This window comes from Leopardus geoffroyi, chromosome E3, assembly GCF_018350155.1.
Source record: "Leopardus geoffroyi isolate Oge1 chromosome E3, O.geoffroyi_Oge1_pat1.0, whole genome shotgun sequence".
Classification (NCBI taxonomy): Eukaryota; Metazoa; Chordata; class Mammalia; order Carnivora; family Felidae; genus Leopardus; species Leopardus geoffroyi.
In genome coordinates, this window is record NC_059340.1 from 5,982,156 (window position 1) to 6,002,094 (window position 19,939).

The 19,939-nt window shown below is 46.8% G+C and overlaps 1 protein-coding gene across 19 annotated transcripts in view; it reads left to right on the plus strand.

Annotated features, from left to right (window-relative positions):
* LOC123589380 (transformation/transcription domain associated protein) overlaps positions 1 to 19,939 on the plus strand; it is a 112,032-nt gene that overhangs the window by 20,795 nt on the left and 71,298 nt on the right. For 17 of the 19 annotated variants that reach the window (XM_045461399.1, XM_045461397.1, XM_045461409.1 and 14 more), the window contains exons 13-24: positions 2,392 to 2,470; positions 3,561 to 3,795; positions 4,474 to 4,834; positions 4,923 to 5,020; positions 5,495 to 5,689; positions 6,141 to 6,332; positions 8,217 to 8,382; positions 9,892 to 10,148; positions 12,443 to 12,643; positions 15,235 to 15,386; positions 16,849 to 17,048; positions 19,706 to 19,923. In XM_045461399.1, the coding sequence (XP_045317355.1) occupies positions 2,392 to 2,470; positions 3,561 to 3,795; positions 4,474 to 4,834; positions 4,923 to 5,020; positions 5,495 to 5,689; positions 6,141 to 6,332; positions 8,217 to 8,382; positions 9,892 to 10,148; positions 12,443 to 12,643; positions 15,235 to 15,386; positions 16,849 to 17,048; positions 19,706 to 19,923 (2,354 nt within the window). The remainder of the gene's footprint in view (positions 1 to 2,391; positions 2,471 to 3,560; positions 3,796 to 4,473; positions 4,835 to 4,922; positions 5,021 to 5,494; positions 5,690 to 6,140; positions 6,333 to 8,216; positions 8,383 to 9,891; positions 10,149 to 12,442; positions 12,644 to 15,234; positions 15,387 to 16,848; positions 17,049 to 19,705; positions 19,924 to 19,939) is intronic. The other 2 variants (XM_045461404.1, XM_045461414.1) reach the window with 1 other exon arrangement.

The following is a 19,939-nucleotide window of genomic DNA, read 5'->3' on the forward strand; positions in this document are numbered from 1 at the left end:
TGCCTCTGGTTTGTAAATCAGAACATATATAAAACTAAGATTGGGCTTCTTTACATAATTCTTAAACATGAAGGGAAAGATACAGTTTGTGTGCTTACACGTGAGCTAATATGATAAAGCTCAAATGTTTTTATGTTATTAAAATACAAGTTATGCACGTAGATATAGCTGAGTAGAATATAGATATTTTTAAAACCCTTTGTGTGTGAAATGTAACATAGCAAAGTGCACAAAAGAAATGTATGATTTTGCCAAAAATTACAGAACCGATGTGCGTGAACATCACCCAGGATGAGAAATTCAGCGTCACCAGCACGCAAAGCCCCCACGTGCCTCCAGGGCTGAGGGCCATTGCGACTTGTCCAGTCTCGGCTCCCTTGGCTGTATGTGCTTTTTCTCCGTGTTCATCTCTGAACACTGTTGAAATAGAAGAATTTTACATGGGACACTTTAAAATCTCTCCACTGCAGTTCTCTGTAACTGTTGACATTCCTGCCATTTCGAGTGAGGAGAATCTGGGGGTGTCTTTGGGGAGCTGTGTAGCAGGTTTCTACTTGTGGAAACGCTGACAGCGCTTCTTGGACAGCCTGTGTTCCATCCCCCACAGCCCAGCCGTGTGAAGCCACGTGGCTCGGGTTCAGTCTTCAGGCTGTGCCGCCAAGACGGGTGCATTTCTGAGCTGCTGCTCTTGGGGTTTGACCACATCAGTCGTGTTGAATACAGCTTTTACACCTCCCTTGCACCCCCCACCCCCCCCCCCCACCGCACCCCATGCCCCCCTGCCTTTTAAGTCTTTCTACTGATGGGTTTGATTTTTTTTTTTTTTTTAACAAGCTGTTTTAGGATACTTTATTTTCAAAGTATCTTAGGCAACAACATCACAACTTACAAAGGTGTCTATTTGAATGACACACCTAATCACATTCGATATTAGTAGTATTATATATTAATATAAAATACAAAAAAAGTGTATATATACATAAAATTTACATGTCCACCAACATTTTAAGGTATTTGAAACGATACTAAATAAATAGTAACCCCTTTGCACGAATTCTGAAGAGCAGTAGTTTGAGAAAACCTGGCTGTTTCACAAAGTTACCCATTTTCTTAGAGATTCTGATTCTGGGTCACGGAGGGAATCTGGGAACCCGGGCCTGCGCCTTAATTTCTTACCACTTCCTCCTCCCACTCTTTGCTCGTCCGTAGCCAGCCCGCCAGTGTTTGGTGCCTGAGTCCTTTGCATCTTTCCTTCTGGGCGTCCTTCCTATTGACTACCTCTGAGGACATTCCAGGCATGTCCCCTTCTCTGACTTCAGAGGGGCAGTTTGTCGCTGCTTTCGTTTGGTACTTGTCCCTGTGCTGCCTGGCTTTGGGAATTAGCCAGAGATGTACTCTGTGCCTCTCTGCGTCTGTTGTGTCTTTGACCCTTAGTAGCTATTAGCTGGCGAAGGATGTATTTTATTTGACTTATCAGAGATGGCCACGGTGTCAGACTTGTTCTAGAATCTAAACATTCTCTGGATGTTCGTGGCCAGAGCTCCCGGCAGCGGGGCGGGGGGTGTGTGCATGGCAGAGAGACCTAAAAAATGTGGGTTGCTGCCCTCTGTGCACATCCTCAGAAATGTGAGTTGTCCCTGAGTGAAGACGAGCTCTTTCTACTCTGGTTGGCTCTACAGGCCCACAGGGGAGCAGGGAGGGGGCTTGGTGAGGATTCCACCTGTAGGATTAGAGACAGAACCCTGGTGAGCCTCACTCATCCAGGGAGTTGGGACCTATGTCTACCAGAACCCTGCAAAATTTCTAGACTTTGGTACTTTATGTGGAGAAATACCCTTCTTTCTCCGTATTTCTCCATAATGAGTAAGCATGAAATGTTTAAGAAGGGGAGGACTCCAGGGCAGTGAATAAAGGGGCATTTAGAGGGTACTGCCCCTCTTCTCCAGGCAGGTGTGGACCAATAGTGGCAGCTTTTTTTTCCCCCTAAGATTTTTAAGTAACCGCTATACCCAGTGTGGGGCTTGACTCCACCCCAAGATCGAGAGTCACGTGCTCTTCCGGCTCAGCCCACCAGGCGCCTCGATGGCGGCAGCTTCTGAGGAGGATGGGGCGGGCCTGCAGTGAAGCGCTGGGGCAGGTTCTCTGCCAGGGTCGGGAAGCTCCCTTGGTCTGGTTTGTCCTCTGATTCTGCATGTGATCCCAACTGTGTCTTTGACAGCACACGGCCCAGCGAAGCCGGGGTCTTTGACTGAAATACGGCGCGTGTGATTTTCTCCTGCCCACGCGTCTCCCAGTCTAGATGGCTTGTTGACAGCAGGCTGGCTACTGTGAGGAAGCCTGCTGTGTCACGGGTGTAATTGGTGACGTGTGCACCGGGTGTTTGTGTTCTAGAGTTCATCCCTTGCATGGACAAGCTCTTTGATGAATCCATACTGATTGGATCAGGATATACTGCTCGGGAGACTCTCAGGTACGATATTCAGCCCATGAGATCTGTTGGCTAAATCGGGGGGTTGGGGTGATGGACCCTGGCCCTTCATGTGTGAGCCTTTCAACAGACGCTCTCCACAGACCTTTACTCTCCCGTGGGGATTTAGAATTGCGGGGAAATTTGGAAACGCTTTAGGTTGGTTTTTGTGTGTTAGCTTAAAGGGAAGATTCAGAGTAGTTGTCTTGATGTCAGTTGTAGGCTCAACTTGATCTGACTCGTATTGGTTTTTTGTTGGGGTTGTTTTGTTTTGTTTGCTGTTTATATAATAAGTACATCTCTTTATTATAAAAGAATGTTTAAGTACCCAACGAGAAGAAAGAAGGGAAGAAAACAAACGTCTTTGTTCCACATAAGGAGTTCAAGTAACATGGATAATATTTTGGTGCATTTCCTTCTAGTCTTTGTTTTTTATTCATTTCATAAAATAAATGTGGTTGTGACCATGTTTCTTTCTAAAGGAGAAAATTAACAGTTTATCGTTTTTTACAGTGTAAAATGAGTCAACATTAGTAATTTTTTGGTTCTAATTTGGGAGCTGTGATAGATCTTTTGAAAAATAGGAAGAATACTTTGAATACGGTGTAGACTATTCACTGTGATGGCCATGTAAAATTGTTACAAATACGAAGATACTTTTTTTTTATTTTTATTTTTTTAATGTTTGTTTATTTTTGAGATGGAGACAGAGTGCGAGTGGGGGAGGGGCAGAGAGAGAGGGAGACACAGAATCTGAAACCGGCTCCAGACTCTGAGCCGTCAGCACAGAGCCCGACGCGGGGCTCGAACTCACGAACCATGAGATCGTGACCTGAGCCAAAGTCGGACGCTTAACCAACTGAGCCACTCAGGCGCCCCAATACAAAGACACTTTTTATGTAGCTTGGGGTTGAACCAGCCTGCAACTGGGCATCAGATGGTGTCACTCCTAGAAGACCTAGAAAGCGTGCCCCAGGTGCACCGCCCCTGTGCTGTGTTCCTGGGGCAGGTAGTGGGAGAAGTGGTGGCCCGCAGACGCGGCGCTGCGGGCATGTTGGGACGGATGCTCACTAGTGGGGGTCTCTGCCCACAGGCCCCTCGCCTACAGCACGTTGGCCGACCTCGTGCACCACGTCCGTCAGCACCTGCCCCTCAGCGACCTCTCCCTCGCCGTCCAGCTCTTTGCCAAGAACATCGATGACGAGTCCCTGCCCAGCAGCATCCAGACCATGTCCTGCAAGCTGCTGCTGAACCTGGTGGACTGCATCCGTTCCAAGAGCGAGCAGGAGAGCGGCAACGGGAGGGACGTCCTGATGCGGATGCTGGAGGTACCAGCTCTCCTGGGAGGTGTGGGCGTCCTGCGTGCTTTCATCCCCGTGCCCACTTCTGGACTCGTACCGGTGGTTTACTGACCAGGTCATGCAGCCTTCCAATTGCCGAGCTCAATCCCGGGTGTCAGACCGCCTGGGTTCAAATCCCCCGCTAGCCAGGTGCCCTTGGACAAGACGCTTAACATCTCTGTGCCAGCCTGCTCCTAGCCAGGGATACAGTCAGTGTCTGCCTCCCAGAATTGTCGTGAGCGCTAAGTAAATGATACGTGTACGCTCCCCACACTGTTCCTGGCAAGTATTTCAGGGACACTGTGTGGTTCCTGGCAAGTACCTAGAAGAGGGATTACGGGCACACTGTATAGCCAGGGGAGGCGCCCAGCTGGGTGCGTGGGGACAGAGTACAGTGTGATTGCTGAGGCCAGCAGCCGATAGTGTGGGTCTGGAGTAGTCTGGGCCACGCGTCCAGGCTTCTGCGACAAGTCCCCCGGCTTTTCTGAGCCAGATTCCTCACAGTGACAGTGGAGGTAGGGACGCCACTGTGGTTCTCCTTGGGGAGGATGGCACACTTCTCTTCGGCAAGTGGCTTCAGAGAGCTTCTCCTGTCTCCTGGAAGGGCTGCCAGCCAGTGGAAGAAGAATGATTTTTGTCTTTCTCTCCCCTTTCTCTTTCTGCTAGGTCTTTGTCCTCAAATTCCACACCATTGCCCGGTACCAGCTCTCTGCCATCTTTAAGAAGTGCAAGCCTCAGTCAGAACTCGGAGCGGTGGAGGCAGCCCTGCCCGGGGTGCCCGCTGCCCCTGCAGCCCCAGGCCCCGCCCCCTCCCCTGCGCCTGTCCCCACCCCCGCCCCGCCCCCACCCCCGACCCCAGCCACCCCCGTGACCCCGGCCCCTGTGCCTCCGTTTGAAAAGCAAGGAGAAAAGGATAAAGAGGACAAGCAGACATTCCAGGTCACAGATTGCCGAAGCCTGGTCAAAACCTTGGTCTGTGGCGTCAAGACCATCACGTGGGGCATAACGTCATGTAAAGCACCTGGTGGTAATTCCGCTCTTGAATTATTTAGATGGGGTGTTTTCTGCAGAGTGGGTGTTGTTCACCTTAACTGATTATGCTCTCTCTTTTCCAGAAGCTCAGTTCATTCCCAACAAGCAGTTACAGCCCAAAGAGACTCAGATTTATATAAAACTTGTGAAATATGCAATGCAGGCTTTAGATATTTATCAGGTAAGGAAGTGCCCTCAAACCAGGCTCCTGAGTGTGGGAAACGCCCCTGGGATGAGGGTGCCGGTGATGTGATGGAAGGGGTCCTAAAAGGCTCGATTTACTGCAGATTGTCTGCAGTGTTCGTGTCCCCAGATTTGCTCTCGTTCTGTAGTGTAGCATTGCTTTAACGGTGAAGATTTTCCTTGTGTCAACGTGAGCATTTGGTGGGGGAGGCGGTCTGTGTACATGGAACGCAGTGGAAGCAAGATGGAAGTTTTACTAAATTTGTTCTCGTGTGGAACGCTTAGCAAAGCTTTTTTGCTTGTTTTAATTATTTTCCAAAACTAAGCTGAGAATAGAGAATTAAAAAGATGGGAGAACATTTATTATGTAATTCACATGCTGTGTTTTAAACATGCAGCTGGTCCAGTTATGTTACGGAGTACATTCAGAGACGCCTGGTTTTAACATCCAGGGGTTTCTTCCCTGTGCTAGGTCCAGATAGCTGGAAATGGACAGACCTACATCCGAGTAGCAAACTGCCAGACCGTCAGAATGAAGGAGGAGAAGGAGGTGTTGGAACACTTCGCCGGCGTGTTCACAATGATGAATCCCTTAACGTTTAAAGAAATCTTTCAGACGACAGTCCCTTACATGGTGGAAAGAATCTCAAAAAATTATGCTCTTCAGGTATAAAACTCTGTCTTATCCTTTGAACGTTGATTTTAAAATTACTTGTTGATGTGTGGAGCGCTTGGCATTTTCTTTATGTTGAGGGTGTTCTAAATGATATGCCTAAGGATGTGCTGGTAGAAAAATTTAGAGAGATGTTAGGACATAATATTTTTTGTTCAAAATATCAAGATGTCTTGGATCAGTTTCTTTCATTAGTAGAAATTAAATATACGTTAGATGTAGGCTCCTGGTATTTGATAGTGAAGATAAAATAATGGACGTGAGTGTTTGAAGTGAACGGCCCTACTCCGTGCTTGGCAGATTTACAAATTTTTTTCCTAGGGTGGATAATTAGTTTCTTGTGCTGTCTGTTACAGATTGGATTTTGTGTTTTTGGAAAGTTCATTGCTTAGTGTTAAGGCTACTTTGAGGATTGTTTTTGTCAAGCACGTTTCTCCTTTGACAGATTGTTGCCAACTCCTTCTTGGCGAACCCTACTACCTCGGCTCTGTTCGCCACAATCCTGGTGGAGTACCTCCTGGACCGCCTGCCGGAGATGGGCTCCAGCGTGGAGGTCTCCAACCTGTACCTCAAGCTGTTCAAGCTGGTCTTTGGCTCAGTCTCCCTCTTTGCAGCTGAAAACGAACAAATGCTGAAGGTAAAGCTCGGGGAGCCAAGTGTACTTTGTTTTGGGGAGTTTTGGGTTGTGTTTTACTTCCTGTTCTCCATTTGCACGGAAATGGGAGGTGTTGTTTTTAGGTTTGTAAAGTGCTCTTTGAGTTCATAGATATTCGGGCCAGTAAGGGCCTAAATGTGAAGAACGTTTCAGAGGATTCATCCATGATTTGAAATGAAAGCTTCAGAGTGCCCGTGGCAGGCAGTGGGTTGTTGTTAGTATTGCCACCACTAAATTTTTTTTTTTTTTTAATTCCAGTTTCTTTCTCTGGATTACACAAATAAAATAGCACATCGTTCTTATTTTAGAAATTGAGTGATGGGAAAAAAACAAGGGAAAAATCTCTTTACCAGCTTCTCTTGTCCAAAGAGAGACAGGTGGCTTTTGTAACAGTTCTGATTCTGTCAGCCGTCTTCCGCTCTAACTTTGTGTCTTCGCCGTGTTCTTATCTTCCTTGGCAGTACGGGGAACATCTCATTTTGGGACCACTTGTTTGTTTTTCCTCTTTATGAATTCTAACTAATTGCTATCCCTTACTAGGACTGTTTCGGAGGGACATGTCTCCTAACGTAGTGGATGACCAGTGCAGTCTAATTCCATCTCTTCAGTTACTTGATTTTAGCAAACGGCTAAAAAAAACTTACCCGTGGTTACATGTCCCACTGAAAAGGCAGCAGACGGTGGCACAAAAACCTAATAAAAATTCATTTCCACTTAAGGCAAAATATTTTAATTCCTGTAGGAAGCTGAGTATTAGCAGTTTTATCTGAAGTGTGATGTCTTCCCGCGGGGTGGGGGGCTTCTGAAGACACAAACAAGATCCTTTTTTTTTTTTTTTCCTCCTGGAGCAGTAAATGTACAGGCGGTGACCAGGAGCACCAGTAATCTCTGTTTTTATGTGACCGCTCCCTCAGGTTTTCTCCGTTCTGTCGCAGTCACTTAGCAACAACCTGAACATTACTTTTGTGTTCACTTAAAAGAAAAATACTTGTATTTTTCTAAGAACAAACGCTTAACTGTAATATGTGTCCGCACAATTTGGTGTCTTTGAAAAATTTAATTTTTGCCGATATTAGATGCGCAACAACAAAACCAGAATAAAACCTGATGGTAGGATACATGCATACGTACATTGTGCCACGTGTGATAACAAATTGGGAACGATGTCAGCAACACAGTTCACCGTAAACATACCTGTAGAACATTTCGTGTGCAGCTGAACCTGTTACATGTTAAAATCAGCATTTGAAGTACAAAATATAAAGCTAGTCTGGCTTTAAATGTTAATTAAAGTTATTATAAGCTGATAGAGTACTTTTATTATTATTATTATTATTATTATTATTATTATTAAAGAAAATTTTTTGATTAAGTCTTCCACGATCTTACGATCTCAATTTTTGAGGCTTTTCCAGACGTTGTGTGTATCCTTTTTGATCGTGAGGTTCCACTTCCTTTTGGTTACTTTCTGCATTTAGATTGTTCTAGGAAATGGGCATCTTCATCCTGTTTGACTATTTAGTCTTAGGAGGGAAGTGACCATATTGAGTTGCAGAGCTGAACGGACAGACCCTCTGGTTCCTGCTCCAGAGTGTTACCTTTTCAACATCGTGTAACTGCACAGTTATGTAGGAGCCTGTTAAAGGCTTCTTCTGCAGCCATCCTGGTGGAAACCAGCATAATATTTCAAGACAAATAATCTGAGCCAAATAAAGGATGGAAAGGTCTTGTTTTGTTTTGCCTTTAGGAGTGAACTCGTCAGAACTACCTTCCATCCCTGTTTACAGTGAACCTTCAGCATGAGTTCTGAGGGTGTCGCCCATCCTCATTTAGAGCGTGTTAACTTGCCTTTTCTCCACCGCGCAGCCCCACCTGCACAAGATCGTGAACAGCTCAATGGAACTTGCACAGACTGCCAAAGAGCCCTATAACTACTTCCTGCTGCTCCGGGCCCTGTTCCGCTCCATTGGGGGAGGTAGCCATGACCTCCTGTATCAGGAATTTTTGCCTCTCCTACCAAACCTCCTGCAAGGTCAGAGCAGTGATTTTTGGTTGCCTTTTAGTCTTGTGTGCATGTGTGGGTTTGGCTGACTGTGGTTGTGGGGTTCATTCATCCTCTGCATCCAGTGAAGGTCTTGGTGAGGGGATATATGTACGTATCCCCTGCCAGAGGTGTGTGTGTGTCCATGTGTTCATGTTCCCGTGTCCCACTCTCTTTAAAGGCAGGACTTTGAAGGGAGCCCCCTTGTTCAGGGATGGGCCTTCCCCGCCCTACACAAGAGTTGAACAGGAGTTGGAAGGTTTCCATCACCCTGGTTAGGACTTGGTTGTATTTTTGTAGCATTTGGTAAGCAAGTCTACAAAGTGGTTTCTAGTGGCTTAGTAGTAATATCAGGGATCCCTAGTTTGAGAGAGAGTCAGAATAAGAAGAGAAAAAGCAATTATAAAGCTGATTTATAAGTGTGTATTTTTACTTTGAGGTAAACTTACGTAACCAGAATCCTGCAATTCCGGTGTGACCAGGAATGCTTTCAAGATATAGAGCTAAAGGGGATCCTTAAAGAAAAGCCATTTACAACGTACGGTACCCAGGAGGCATTGGGAAAAAGTCGACCATGTTGCCTGTAACATGGCCATGAGTCCACCCTGCCAGGTGGCCCGTGATCCAGTGCTGCCATCCGTTATTTAACCCATCTCCAGTCATTCCCCAGCCTGAGTCCTCTGTTCTGTGGAGTCTCATTTCCTCCTCCCCAGGCTCCTTTCTCCCTACCTACTTTTGTTCGAGTGGATCCCCTTCTGGGAACTTAACCTTTCTCCCACTCCTCCTTTGGACCCTGAATCCAGTGCTGTTACTTTGTGATGCCTTCCCTGATCGATCTTTTCTCTGCACTCTCTCCATCTTGCGCTGCCTGGGATGCATCCACTGTTCTAGGCCTTTCTCTTTCTAGCTGGTCTCTGAGCACTCAGGGCAGGTCCTGATCTGACATGTTTCAGTTAGGAAGGAGCTCAGCTTACCCTCACAGAAAGCAGGGATGTTGTCTTTGTGAGAAGGAAGATCTTCTCCATTTGCAGGAAATGAAAGTGGATTTAAGAAAAAAAAGTTTATTTTACAGCAGAGACCTCAACTGTGGTCTCTTGGAAACCTGAAAAAACATGTGAGGTTGTAAACCTCAAGCTTGAGGTGAATGTATCTTATTGGAGTCTTGTGTCTCTGGATCAGGCTTGTTTAAAAACAACAACGTGATTCTTAAAAGATCCGTGTGTGATATTAGCTATCTCATTAGGATTAATTACCATTAAATAATTGTATCATAGCTTACGTTACAGTTGTATGCAGCCTGCTGTTGTCACCATGAACATGACGGACAGAAGGGTCATGGTTCTAGAACAGGTTTAGCTGATGTAGTAGATGAGACGTAAAACGTCTTCCTGTCATTGCGCTGATGTTGATAGTAGAAGGTGGAACAGTTCTTCTGTACGATTAACTCTGGCCCGTCTGGGGGTGATGTTCTTCTCTGATGCCCGCAAACCCTGCTTCTAGGCCTGAACATGCTGCAGAGCGGCCTGCACAAGCAGCACATGAAGGACCTGTTCGTGGAGCTGTGTCTCACGGTGCCCGTGCGGCTGAGCTCCCTCCTGCCCTACCTGCCCATGTTAATGGATCCCCTGGTGTCTGCTCTCAACGGCTCGCAGACGCTGGTCAGCCAAGGCCTGAGGACCCTGGAGCTGTGCGTGGACAACCTGCAGCCCGATTTCCTCTACGATCACATCCAGCCTGTCCGTGCGGAGCTCATGCAGGTAAGTGTGCGTTCTCGCAGGGGCCGGCCCAGCGCCGGCTGTCGGGGGCTCACGGATCCGGTTTTCCCGGGGCTTCTAGGCTAGTGTTTCCGGAAATGACAACCTTCCCACCCCTCGGTGAGCTGCCTGCGCCCCGTGTTGGGCTCTCGGCAAGATGAAGTGGTGTAGTTTTTAACCTCTTCATGAGTCTCCTGGCTTATGAAAAGATGTGTAGAAATATGTATTAAATAGACATTTGTTTTGCAGCGTTGCCCTTTTTTCAGAGGGTTTTCACGAGGGTCACAGACTCATTTAAGTTGATGACCTGTGAGGGCAGGTGCTGTGGTTACTATGTGCTGCCGGGAAGAGCCTTTCTTTGTCCACGAGAGATCTCGGGATGCTGCAGTGAAGAGAATCACGCTCCTGAGGAAGTGCAGGTGTTCACTTCCGGGTCAAGGGAAATGAAGCAGATAATTGAGACGGTTTTGAAAACATGTTTTCTTCCTTAGAGTTTGGATGTCAGATATTAGGTTTTGCCTTCACGTTTTGCTGTCGTTACGGATTTGTAATGTAGTCGGTAATTGTGAGAAGTGTAGGCTGCCTGTCACTATACTGCCTCTCTGCTTTGGAGTATTTGGCCCCAACTAGAGGTCCGAATGCCAGCTTCAAAGGATGGAGACTCAGTAACCCTAAATGACAGGAGTCTGGATTGGAAACTGCAGTGTGCACTTGAAGCTGGGTTTGGGAGACTTTCCTCCCCAGTCCTGAGATAGGGACCCTGTGTGCCATCTGGGTGGGAGAGGATGGGCCTGGCGGTTGGGTCAGGGCCTCCAAGTCCACTTTCCCAGCCGTCCTTTGGAGGATTGACGGAGAGCCTGCCTCAGGAGAGAACGGCACTGTTGGTTCTGGAAGGCAAACCCTGGGCCTGACCCAGGTGTGGGTGAGCAGCACGTGGGAGGAGGAAGTGGGGCTGGGCTCATGGGCCTCTTGCTGTTTCATGAGGCAGACAGTCCTGGGAGACAGGGGCGAGGCTCCTTCCTGCTTTTGGAGCCCCAGTAATCCCCACCCCCCACACTAGACAAGTGTCATAGTCTGTTTCTCTGTGGTCTCCTTAACCAGCACTCGCTCCCAGTGCCACCCCCTCCTGGGGGGTTAAGCAGAAATTCCCTCTCCTGAGGGTACATGAGGAGTGGTGGGGCCGGGCAGAGCGGTAGAGGTTGGGGGGAGGGGGTGCTTAGCACCTCTCAGCAGGGGTTCCTGACGGACAGGCCTTGGTGGACCTTTAGGAACATAAGAGAAGTTGAAATTTTGCTTTAAAGAAAATTCTAAGATTTTACGTTGGCTGTTGCTAGATGCTAATATCTGGTATTGTTACGGAAGGTGATCTAAGAAAATAGACTTAAATAGACGTTTTTTTTTTTTTTTAAGTTTGAGAGAGAGAGAGCACGCCTGCACCTGCACATGAACCGGAGAGGGACAGAGAGAGAGCGAGAGAATCCCAAGCTGGTTCCTTGCTGTGCATGCAGAGCCCAGCAAGGGGCTCAAACTCACGAACTGTGAGATCACGTCCTGAGTCAAAATCAGGAGTCGGACATTAAACCAAATGAGCCGCCCAGGTGCCCCTAGACAGACATAGTAATTTTGAGGACTTAGATAGTTTAGGTGAAAGAATGTAGGAAGATTGACAAGAGTTTTTTGAAACAGTTGAGTGTGTGTGGTCCTTATACACTGATACAAGGTGCGTGTACTTGTTATCTGTTCCCAGAATGTGGGGCCTGTCATGATTGTGTTTTCCCCCTTCACCATCCTTTCTAACATGAAGTTTGAAATGTATAAGATCGTTTATATATCCTATTCGTAGGAATTTATCTTGTTTGTAAGTTATAAAGCCTAAGAATCGAAGTAAAAACCTGAGAACTCACCATCAAATCCAGGACAAGAACTTTAACAGTAAAGAGCATTTCCCTCCATGCCTCTTCTGGTCCCATTTTGTATATATGTTTAGACGATATATTGCTTAGTTTTCTTGCTCTTGAGCGCAGCCATATTTATCATATGCTACTGTGTGTGTTTCAGGAGCATGGAAGAACATTTATGTTTATATCTGCGTTTTCTTTTAAAGAAAAATTTTCTGGAAGAATACATAAGATTAATAACATTGGCTTCTCCCAATAAGGGGAAATTTGTGTTTGGGGGACAGAGATGGGAGGAAGAATTTTTGCCGTATAATTTTCTATAACTTGAAAAGTTTGATTTGTGAACCATGAGGATGCCTTGCCTTGCAAGGATTTTAATCAAAGTACTTTGGTTTTTAGGCTTTATGGCGCACTTTACGCAATCCTGCTGATAGCATTTCTCACGTGGCCTATCGTGTACTTGGTAAATTTGGTGGCAGTAACAGGAAGATGTTGAAGGAGTCCCAGAAGCTGCACTATGTTGTGACCGAGGTTCAAGGCCCCAGTATCACGGTGGAGTTTTCTGATTGTAAAGCATCTCTTCAGCTCCCGATGGAGAAGGTAAATTTGGGAATCTGCAGGAGCTTCTTAAAGATACTATACATTTCATTTTAAGAAAGTGAATTTCTGTTTGCAAATACGTAAACAAAACATGCCTTTCTTGCCAGGGAATTTCTTTTTTAAGATTTTGTTTGTAAGTAAGCTCTATACCCGGTGTGGGGCTCTAACTCACAACCCCAAGATCAAGAGTCAAATGCTCTCCTGACTGAGCCAGGCAGGTGCCCTTTGGGAGGGAGTTTGTAGCTCAAAGGACAGACTGTTTTGGGGGACCAGCTTGGGTGGCAAAGGGGCTTTCCTAACACCAGGAGGCCGGTGGGTGTGTACTGCCCGGAGAACTCTGGACCCTTGAGCAGTTTCATGTTTCCCGATGGAGCAGGAGACACCGCCGCCCAGCCCAACCCATCTTTGAACTTAGTCCGTTTCACTGCCTAACAGGCTTTACTTCAAGTGTCATTAGAACCCGAGTTTATCCCATACTTGTCATTCCTGAGCACCCACTTCTCCCATTCTCTATCCAGACGTAGCACCTGCTGTCTCTCCTGGCTCCTGAGCCCTCTGCGGGCAGCTCTGTGGTCTCTCTCCATCTGCCATTTGGAACTCCTGTCTCATTGGGTAGAAAATGGGCAGACAGCGTACCCAGCATCATGCCCGAGTGTCCACTCTGCTACTTTTGCATTGTCATTTTGAAAACTGTTCCCCCTTTCACCTCATCGAGCCCTCCTGGTCCTTTGTCACATGCATCTTGGTCCACTTTACCATGATCTACATTGTTGAGGTTGACTTCTCCGCCTTATTGTAGAGCCAGCCTTCTTCCACCCTCCCTTAGAACTTGTGTTACCGTGTCTTTTCAGGATGTTTATCTAGTCGTTACATACTGGGTATTTTTTTTTTTTTTTAATGTTTTGTTTATTTTTGAGAGAGAGCATGCAAGTTGGGGAGGGGCAGAGAGAGAGAGGAGGACAGGGAATCTGAAGCGGGCTCAGCACTGACCGCAGCAAGCCTGATGCGGGGTTTGAGCTCACGCACCAAACTGAGATCATAACCCGAGCCAAAGTCGGACGCTCACCCGACTGGGCCACCCAGGCATCCCGTACTGGCTGTTTTTTTAAAGGGTGTTAGAGTAGGCCTCCGCGTGCATCTAAGTGACTCCGCCGTTTTAGTAAGCCAGATGCCAGCTGGATTCCTGAACTCCTTGCAGACAGATCTGGTCTTAAACCAGCATTTCGTGGCCTGGACCCACTCAAAGCCCTCCCTTTGCTCAGGGCTGACTGTCCTGTTGTGTCATAGTGTAGAGCTCTGCCTGTTCACTTCTCTGTATTCAAACCTTACCCACATAGTGAGTTCCGTGATTTTTTTTCTTTTTTTTCAATCAGGCTTTATTAAACATCTATGGGGAACGATGCCCATCATGGATAAATGTCCCTCCGGGGTTCTCATCCATCATCCTCTCTCAATATCCTGTATCCCCCACTTCTCAAGCACTCACATTGTCCCTGACCCTCCCCCAGCCCGTAGATAGGTGTCCTCTCCAGACCTCACGGTGAGACGCAACCCTAGCTTCTCCCCCAAACCTTAATAAAAATATTTGCCAAATAAGCACTAGTTTTCTCCTAAGAGAATACAGCTAAAATGCTGCCTTTACACTGCAAGTTACTGAAGTGAACATCCTGTGTCTGAAGCATGTTCCCACAGTGTAGGTAATGTCTTAACCCAGGACTGTTTGCTTCAGCCCTGTCAGTGGCAAGCTTGGTATTAGTCGTGAAAACTAAGGTATCTGACTTTGATTTGATGCTGCATAGACTAAGCAGAGCAGAAAATCTCTTTAGAAGTAGTTTTTCCCCCAAACCAAGAAACCAAGTTTTGAAGATTGGCTCCCACATCCTCCTGGACTCCCCTACAGACTTCGGGTGCACGAGGGGCCGGCTTCCTAGCAGGCAGAGGCCGAGAGCGTGCAGCACCCCACACAGCTGGTGGGGCTGCCGGGGCCAAGGGCATGAGCTCATGGCCAAGCCAGGTGCTGGCAAATTCTCACAAATAATCCTACTTGTGGCACGTTACAACGCTCTTTTCTTTTGACAGGTAATTGGCTCAAAGGTTGCATTGATTCTTACTGCTTCCGAAATTGTCTCCACATGATTTGTTACCTGTTGGTGACCAGGGCAGAGGTGGTGGGAGGAGGGACAGTGCTGCGGTGCCCTCGGTTCGGGCACAACAGTGAGGACCTGTTGTCATGCTCTTTGTGACCGTGTGTGAGTGTTTAGGGCAGGGCTGCTGGCCCTGTCAGCATCCACTGCTTCCTCACACACAGCCTAGATGAATCTTTTAACGCCCATCACTTCTTCTGCTTACAGGGTTTATAGCTATAGAATTGTCATTGAAGCTAATCTCTTAGCTGTTAAAGGCTTCATGTGATTTTTTGTTTATGATTATGCCTCCCCAGCCTTCCTGGTCAACCTAATTGAACAGGATAAAATGTACCTATAACTGTGTAGGTTTTCTGAAAAAATAAAGAAAGCTCTTTTGTCTTGTAAAGAGAGAATTTTGTGGTCAGGTAATTTCTGCATAAACTACGCTTTTTGTGTTTGCCGTAGGCCATCGAAACCGCTCTAGACTGCCTGAAGAGCGCCAACACGGAGCCTTACTACCGGAGGCAGGCGTGGGAGGTGATCAAGTGCTTCCTGGTGGCAATGATGAGTCTGGAGGACAATAAACATGCCCTCTACCAGCTTCTCGCACACCCTAAGTATGTTGGGGACGTGGTTTTCTGTGATTAGTGCATCTTCCATCAGGATTTAGGGTGGAGAGCACCTCCCAGATCTCCGCGGTGCTAGGACTTTGCTCCGTCAAGTCGGGAAGTCAGCCTGTGATCTGCCTAGTGATGCTTCTCTGGGCTTTTCGAGAAAATGAAGAGGCGAAATTGGTGCTTGAGGATTAGAATTTACCTCCTTTGTAGTCTGACTGTTGCCTCCTGAGGCTGTCAGCTTCAGGGAGCAAGGGTCCTGGCCTTTTCTGTCCTGTTATGAACCATTATATCCTTAGCGCTGGGCACGTGATAGACATTCAGTGGATCTTTTGCTTTTCTGATCCATGGTGACCCTTCCATTCCCCAGATGCTTGTCATGTGATGTTTATACTTTGTTCTTATCAGTTATTGCTATGACCTTAGGTGGTGGTCTTTTGTGATCATGTGTGGGTGTTAATCTTTCTGTGTTACATTGCAGGGAGGGGACTTTGGCTCTGTATTTACACGTTTCTCAGAGCATTCATGCACTGTCAGTAAGGCCTCTAATAACCGGCTCTGATATAGTTCCCGTGGTGATTTTTCCTTTCTTTTCTTTTTATTTTTTTAAATGTTTTCTTTATTTTTGAGAGAGAGAGAGAGACAGAGAGCTAGCAGAGGAGGGGCAGAGAGAGAGGGAGACACAGAATCTGAAGCTGAGCTGTCAGCACAGAGCCCAATGTAGGGCCCAAACCCATGAACCGTGAGATCATGACCTGAGCCGAAGTCGGACGCTTAAGACTGAGCCACCCGGGCACCTTGGCATGGTGTGATTTTTCAACATACAATAGGTGTATAGCTGCCTTCAAGAGTTTTCATTTCTATTTGATTGTTGATGGGTTTCTTTCTTTCTTTCTTTTTTTTTTTGTTTTAAAGTTTATTTTAGAGAGCGCGCGAGTGGGGGAGGGGCAGAGAGAAAGGGAGAGCCAGAATCTGAAACAGGCTCCAGGCTCTGAGCTGTCAGCACAGAGCCCAGTGCGCGGCTTGAACTCAAAATGGCAAGATCATGACATAGGCCAAAGTTGGATGCTTAACCGACTGAGCCACCCAGGCACCCCAAATGATCGGTTTATTTCTTAGAATTTGACTTAGTTATAAAAGACAGAAGTCCAACATCCACTTTCTTTAAAAACTGTAAAGATACTAAATCCGCTGCCACAGTGTAATTTTGCTCTGATTCCTTGCCTGTGCTCATATTAGGTAGAACACACTTGGGATCTCTTGAACCATTGGTTATAGATATTCTTGATGAAGTTCATCCTGTTTGAATCCAGGTGTTACTGGAATTAAAGCAGAGAAATGAACGCACTTCGGCCTGTCTGAACAAGGGGAAGGTTGGCAAGCTGAAAATGAAAACAGAAGTGCTGGTGACATCATCAGGTCGGGACTTTGGTGTTGTGATGACAGATCCAATCTTGTCTTTCAGCTTTACAGAAAAGACCATCCCTAATGTCATCATATCACATCGCTACAAAGCACAGGACACTCCAGCTCGGAAGACGTTTGAGCAGGCCCTGACTGGGGCGTTCATGTCTGCCGTCATTAAGGATCTCCGGCCCAGCGCCCTGCCCTTTGTCGCCAGCTTGATCCGCCACTACACGATGGTGGCAGTTGCCCAGCAGTGCGGTGAGTGGGGCGGTGCAAGTGCTCGCGTGACTTCCTTGGGCTGCTTCCGAAGCTCCACAAGGACTTCATGGTATTTCAGAGAAGCCGTTTGGCTGGTTGATTTTTGGCCTTTGCTTTTTTAATCCCCACTTATTGCGGGATAATTGGTATTTCAGTGATGGGTGCAACATTAACTTAAAAATTGTTACCACGTTTCATTTGTAAAATATGTCTGTTTAATATTTTGGCCCTTTGTTTTTCATGAAAACGGGGGCGGAATACTTTTGGGCACTCCGCGTGTAAAAGTTTGTGGTCCCCCTTGTTGCCGGTCTTTCTTGCGTTGTTTTCCAAGGCCGAGCCTCCCCCTCTGTCCTCCTGCTGTCAGCTGGCTTCCCCCAAGTCTTTGTGCTTTTCTCGGTTCCTGGAGTGGTCATCCCTGCCACCCCTCAGGCTCTGGATGGGGACGGGCCACTCTTGTTTGTCTCTTTGCTTCTCTTCCTAATCCATCCGGACGGGTGCTTTTGCAGAAGGCATTAAAATGTCCTGACACTGTCAGTTGCTGTGTAAGTTTCTGAACACTTACTCCCAGCTTCTGCAGCTCCTCCCAGACCAGCGCTGGGCAGGTGTTCCCAAGACCCCTCACCCTCCAGAGCAGCAAAGCAACTTCCTTTGAACACCGCAGAACACCTAGAACTTTCCCTCTTGTATCTCTCCTTGGCTTTCTTGGCCCGGATAGTCAATGCTGTAAGGTTTATTTTAGATCATTCCTCAGTGTCTCTCCGTTAATGTCTTTTCCAGCAGACTTGTAAGCTGCTTGATAATGCCTATCTTGCTGGGTGCCTCCAAGGCATTAATTAATAGCAGATTATTTTCTGTGTGTTGGGTGTCAGGCCCAAGTTGCTTTTTAATTGTTATTTGTATGTCAGGAAGTCCAGAGCATAGCCCACAGTCATTTCTGTGCTGTGCCCCTTGGTCTCTTCAATGATTTTTACTTTTTTTCTTTATGTTTAGTTTATTTTTGAGAGAGAGCATGAGTTGGGGAGGGGCAGAGAGAGAGGGAGGCTCAGAATCTGAAGCAGGCTCCAGGCTCCGAGCTGTCAGCACCGAGCCCGATGCTGGGCTCGAACTCATGAACCACAAGATCATGACCTGGGCCGAAGTCGGATGCTTAACTGACGGGGCACCCAGCCCTCCCTAATTTTTTAAAACAAGGAACCTGATGGTGATTTTCATTTTAAACTAATGCATTTTTGAGTTATGACCGAGAAAATCTGAAAAGAATACTGTTTATAACGGAAATAATTCAGAAAAATCACCTTAGTGTGAATTAGACCACTTAGTTTACAAGTAATTGCAACTTAACAGAAGTTGGTCTAAAGTACCAGTGCTGGCAAATTAGTCGGAGAAGAGCAAGTCTCGTATCGTTTCATTCATAGGAGGTCTTTAAGATACAAAACAGATGAACATAAGGGAAGGTAAACAAAAATCACATAAAAACAGGGAGGGGGACAAAACATAAGATACTCTTAAATATAGAGAACAAACAGAGGGTTGCTGGAAGGGTTTTGTGGGGGGTGGGACGGGCTAAATGGGTAAGGGGCACTAAGGAATCTACTCCTGAAATCATTGTTGCACTATATGCTAACTAATTTGGATGAAAATTTAAAAATAAATAAATTATTAATTAAAAAGTTTTTTCAAAAAGGAAAAAAAAAAGAGCGTGGGCTCTAATTGAGCTCCTGACCTCTAGTTTGAAAACGAGGTAGTTTAGGGGTGCCTGGCTGTTGGAGTTGGTAGAGTATGCAAGTCTTAATCCTCAGTCTCATGCATTTGAGCCCCATGTTGGGTGCAGAGACTACTAAAAACATAAACTTAAAAAAGTTTCAGGGGCGCCTGGGTGGCTCGGTCGGTTAAGCATCCGACTCATGATCTTAGCTCAGGTCATGATCTCGCTGTCATGAGCTCGAACCCTGCATGGGGCTCTGCGCTGACAGTGCAGAGCCCGCTTGGGATCCTCTCTTTCCCTCTCTCTCTGCCCCTTCCCTGCTTGCACAGGCGCACGCTCACTCTCACTCTCTCCCTAAAAATAAATAAACTTAAGTGTTTTAAAAATGAGGTAGTTTTTGGGGCGCCTGGGTGGCGCAGTCGGTTAAGCGTCCGACTTCAGCCAGGTCACGATCTCGCGGTCCGTGAATTCGAGCCCCGCGTCAGGCTCTGGGCTGATGGCTCAGAGCCTGGAGCCTGTTTCCGATTCTGTGTCTCCCTCTCTCTCTGCCCCTCCCCCGTTCATGCTCTGTCTCTCTCTGTCCCCAAAATAAATAAACGTTGAAAAAAAAAAAATTAAAAAAAAAAAAAAAAATGAGGTAGTTTTGGGGCACTTGGGTGGCTCAGTCGGTTAAGCGTCCGACTTCGGCTCAGGTCATGATCTCACAGTTTGTGAGTTTGAGCCCTGCGTCGGGCTCTGTGCTGACAGCTCAGAGCCTGGAGCCTGTTTCAGATTCTGTGTCTCCCTCTCTCTGACCCTCCCCTGTTCATGCTCTGTCTCTCTCTGTCTCAAAAATAAATAAAACGTTAAAAAAAAAATTAAAAAAAAAAAAAGGTAGTTTTGCCATTTGAGGGACAAGAACGTCCATGGAAATAACCTTGACTTTCTCCCATGCCTGCTGCCTCTCTTTCAGGTCCTTTCCTGCTTCCTTGCTACCAGGTGGGCAGCCAGCCCAGCACAGCCATGTTCCACAGTGAAGAAAATGGGTCCAAAGGAATGGATCCCTTGGTCCTTATTGATGCAATAGCCATTTGCATGGCATACGAGGAAAAGGAGCTTTGCAAGATTGGAGAGGTGGCACTAGCTGTGATATTTGATGTTGCCAGTATCATCCTGGGCTCAAAGGAGAGGGTAAGGAAAGACTGAG